Here is a 4,037-nt window from a genome sequence, read left to right as displayed (position 1 = left end):
ACTCAAGGCGCCTTGGATGGGCTTTAAGGCGCCTTGAGCATGCTATAAAAGAAGGTCACGAGCAGCTCTTCAACATATCAATCTTCTAGAGCTCTTTCTCCTGTGCGCTGCTTACGTGACGACCTCAACGTGCTGTTTCAAGATCCCGATGACCCAGAGCGCCATTTCTTTAGATTCTGTCGTTCGGTATATTTTTCTTATTGCACTAAATTGTATTAAGCTTGTAATATTTTTGATCTTATAGTTGTTGCCCACCGAAAGCGGTCAACGACCGCGGGCCTTCGAGTAGGAGTCGAGATAGGCTCCAAACGAAGTAAATCCTCGTGTTCATTCCGCGTGCTTGTTACTTTTCTTTTCCGCTGCTTTACTTGTACGATTTTACGATTCCGAGAAACGAACCGAGTGAAAGCCGCGAGCGTTATTCACCCCCCCTCTAGCGCGTCTCGATCCAACATTAGTGCCACTAACACCAGGCATGGTCACAAAAAGATCGTACAACAGAAGTTTCCACTGTCACTTCAGAGATATGCTCAGCTTGTTAAGATATTGTGTTAGAGACACTTTACTAATAAGTATTTTTAGGAGAAACTTCGAAAAGCATGCTCACCTAGGGAAGCATGCATGCGCGTTACAGAAACTCTATATAAAGGGGGGTCCAAGCATCGGCGGAGGTACGCGATATATACTATTTGCGCTATATTGTTCATTCTTGTTGCTCCGCCTTCTACATCATCACTGGTGACTGACTTGAGCGTCGGAGGGCCAAAGCAAGGGACCCCTTCTCTGGCTCGGCACTTACATCATCTGTTTTGTAGGGCGGAGCGGAGTCTACGGGCGATCAACGGGACCCCACATCCCCAGCTTTCCATCTCATCGACTTTCGGACATGATCAGATACCGTAGAGGTGCGGACGTTTTAATCATGCTGAGATCTAGCAAAGTCAAGTTGTTGCCAAGATTTTTTTTATTCACGCAACAAAGGTAATTATTTTATTTGATAGAGTAGAAAAAATATGTATATTGTATTCTCTTCAATCTCTAGAGGGATCATTTTTCGGTTGCGTATATTATTGTTTTATGCAAAAGGTCCCTCTCAGTCGAGAGTTGGAGGAGGTGAGGACTGAGATCCAATTTGTTCCGATCTGAGATCGCTGTCAGGTGAGTTAGTGAAAAACAATTGTCGTGAAGAAGGTTGTAGATGACATGATGGTGAAGGGAAATCACAAAGTTCCTATAAACACTCAACAGGAGGTTATAATGGGCACCGAGGTTGGACTCGACGTGACCACTCCAACGCTCAAGTAGCACATGGGCTAGAGAAAGGTGAGAAGCAATGGAGCAATATAAAAGTTTGGCTATTTGGCTGTGCATATTTGCACCCACGGAAGTAGATGACTTTATATTGGACTGCAACTATGCTCTTATGTTACTCACACATTTTCCCACATCTTTCAAGAGAAATGATTATGTTGTCCACGTCTTTCTGGGAGAAACGACTATGTTACTCATCTTCTCCTGGAAAAAGGTACATCAAGTCATATAGGATGTAGGTCACAACCGAGGACGACCGAGCTAAAAAAGTCTAGTGAACTGAGTCAAAGAGATCTGTTGAGCAAGTAAGAGAAGTCAAATGATCAAACTAAAGGAGTCTGATGAATTGAGTCGAAAAGGTTTGTTAGGCGGATTCTAGAGTTTGGGAAATCGAACCCAAAGAATTGAGTTTGAGAGGTTTAGAAAACTTATGCTGAGGAAGCTTGATTGTGTCAAAATGAGGGAGTCAGGTATACTAAACTGAAAAAGATGGATGTATCGAATTGAGAGAGTCAGATGTACTAGATTGAGAGAGTCAGGTGTCAACTAAGTTTAAGACCCAATCCAATTTTTTTCAACTTATATTTTAACTTAATTTTTAATTTAAAAATTTAACTCTTGATCTAATCTTATCATTATGCGTAGACTCTTATATCCTCTACATCAATAACTAATTACCGTACGATTCCCATAGGAAGTCATCTAATGGCTATTAAGCTTTGTATTGGAAGCAACGCCACCCTTGATCATTGGGTACAGGAAAAAGCAAGAGTACTTTTTACTTTTACCCTTCCTTCTGCATTCTTTTCCCTTTTCCCCTCTTTATTTCGGCTTTAGCTTTGCTTCACGTGCACCGCAGGCTCCACAAATTCTGTCGCAAAGTTAAAGAAGATAGAAAAGAGGCAGAGACGAGACAGCTTATCGAGGGAACATCAACGCATTAAAGTGCACCATGCGGCCGCCGCACAGAACTACCGTCCGCCGCTTCGCTGCTTTTTTTTTTTTCTTAATAAAAAACAGCCGCAGCGCCCGCACCCAGACATTACAGATTGCTACGCGTTAAAACTATACGCAAACAACGGCAGCTGAAACCAATTAAAATATTGCAAAAGCGGCGAGCTTTCTGCCATGCATGACCCCGTGTCATCCTGATTGATCCCTGTTCTTCATCGTCATCCATGCGGGATGCGGCATGAAGGCAGGCGAAGAAAAGCATTCAACTCGGGCAGAGGACGTTAAACACCATTTAATTACAGGCTTCACCACTCTACAGTAGCTAAGGGCACATAAAGGTACATAACCAACAATAGAAAAGGAAAACATGGAAAGAAAACTGGGCGAGTGGTAGAGTTAAAACGAGATCACTACTGCTTAATTAATTAACCAATCATCAGCGACGACGTCGGTGGCGGCTCGTTAAGATCGAAAGGCAAATCGCTCCCTAAATCCCGAAACAGAGACATAGCAGAAGGTGAAGGCGATGCCTGCTTAGCCGGAGGTGGCAGGCCATCAACATGGGCGAAGCCGCCGAGAACGAGCGCAGTTGACGGTGGAGGTGTTGGATTAGCCTGCGGCGGGAGAAGCCAGAGGTGGCAGGGGAGGTTGAGATCGAGATGCGGCGGCGGCGGAGGCGGGTTGTGGTGATAGGGGAAGTTAGTCTTGGCCTTGGCGCCACGGAGTGACCGGGCGGCACGGTCGTAGGCAAGCGCAGCCTCCTCGGGGGTGTCGAAGGTGCCGAGCCACACTCGCGTTTTCTTCCACGGGTCTCGTATCTCCGCCGCGTACCTCCCCCACGGTCTCTTCCTCACCCCGCGGTAATGATGCCCCTCACCTCTCGACGCCATGATTCCCTGCTTGATCTCAGGGAAGCAGAAGAAGAAGAAGAGAAGCTCCGAAACAAGATATGAGAAGAGGCTGAGAAGTAAAAAGAAGGAGAGGAGAAGAGAGAGGAGCTGAGCCGCCGCCCGATTTGACGTGTCGCAGGGGGCAGGTCATGTGACCGCTCTCTCCAATGCTCACTGCATTACCACATCCACCACCGCAGATTGACGTCAGCCCTACACATCTCTGCAGCCCCTCCCCACCTGCCGTACGGACTGTGGAGCGGCGCCTGCCGCCATAGCTCACTACTAGTATATCATTATTAATATTCACTTTAAAACACCAGCCTTTTTCTCTCTCTTCTTGTTCTCGGAGGCAGAGGCAATGCGCAGCTACGCAGAGAAGAAAGGCGAAGGGAATAAAGGCAGTGGGAGAGGGTAGGGGATGCGTGTCGACCGGTGGATGGAGGAGTAGGGATGGGGGCGCTGCAGCAGGCTCTGCCGCCCCACGTGGAGCGCAGCGGTGCCGTGTCGTGGGGCGGGGAACAGAAACGCCACATGTTGCGTGCGTGCGGGCGTGGGCGCGCCGAAGAATCTCACACCTTGCAAGCTAAGTCCTACTTGCTCCTATTAAACTTGTGGCCGTATTAATGTTCGCGCCTTGACAAGCTATCCACTTTCATTAATTAATTTACTACCGCACCACCGCCACCGCCAACGGCAACGAGTTATGTAAAATAATTCCGTCCTCATCGTCGTCGTCTATGTCGATATGGTGGGGTGCGTGTACCTTCTGCTGCAGCTCAGCAGCGCCTGCGCGGCTGTCGCGGTGGACGGTGTGGCGCACTAAACGCAACGCGTAATAAATTAATTAAATAAAAAAATTTAATGGCGTGCTCCTTCTCT

At 47.4% G+C, this 4,037-nt stretch overlaps 1 protein-coding gene across 1 annotated transcript; it reads right to left on the bottom strand.

Moving 5' to 3' along the window:
* Positions 1–2,397: 2,397 nt before the first annotated feature.
* LOC121992181 (ethylene-responsive transcription factor 12-like) lies at positions 2,398–3,747 on the bottom strand. Its single transcript, XM_042546416.1, has one exon. It carries the CDS (start codon positions 3,153–3,155, stop codon positions 2,691–2,693), a length of 465 nt encoding a protein of 154 aa, XP_042402350.1. The 5' UTR covers positions 3,156–3,747; the 3' UTR covers positions 2,398–2,690.
* Positions 3,748–4,037: the final 290 nt, after the last annotated feature.

Source organism: Zingiber officinale, chromosome 1B (genome assembly GCF_018446385.1).
Source record: "Zingiber officinale cultivar Zhangliang chromosome 1B, Zo_v1.1, whole genome shotgun sequence".
NCBI classification, from domain to species: domain Eukaryota; kingdom Viridiplantae; phylum Streptophyta; class Magnoliopsida; order Zingiberales; family Zingiberaceae; genus Zingiber; species Zingiber officinale.
Note: the sequence above shows the minus strand (reverse complement) of the source record. Positions and strands in the feature narration are given on the sequence as shown.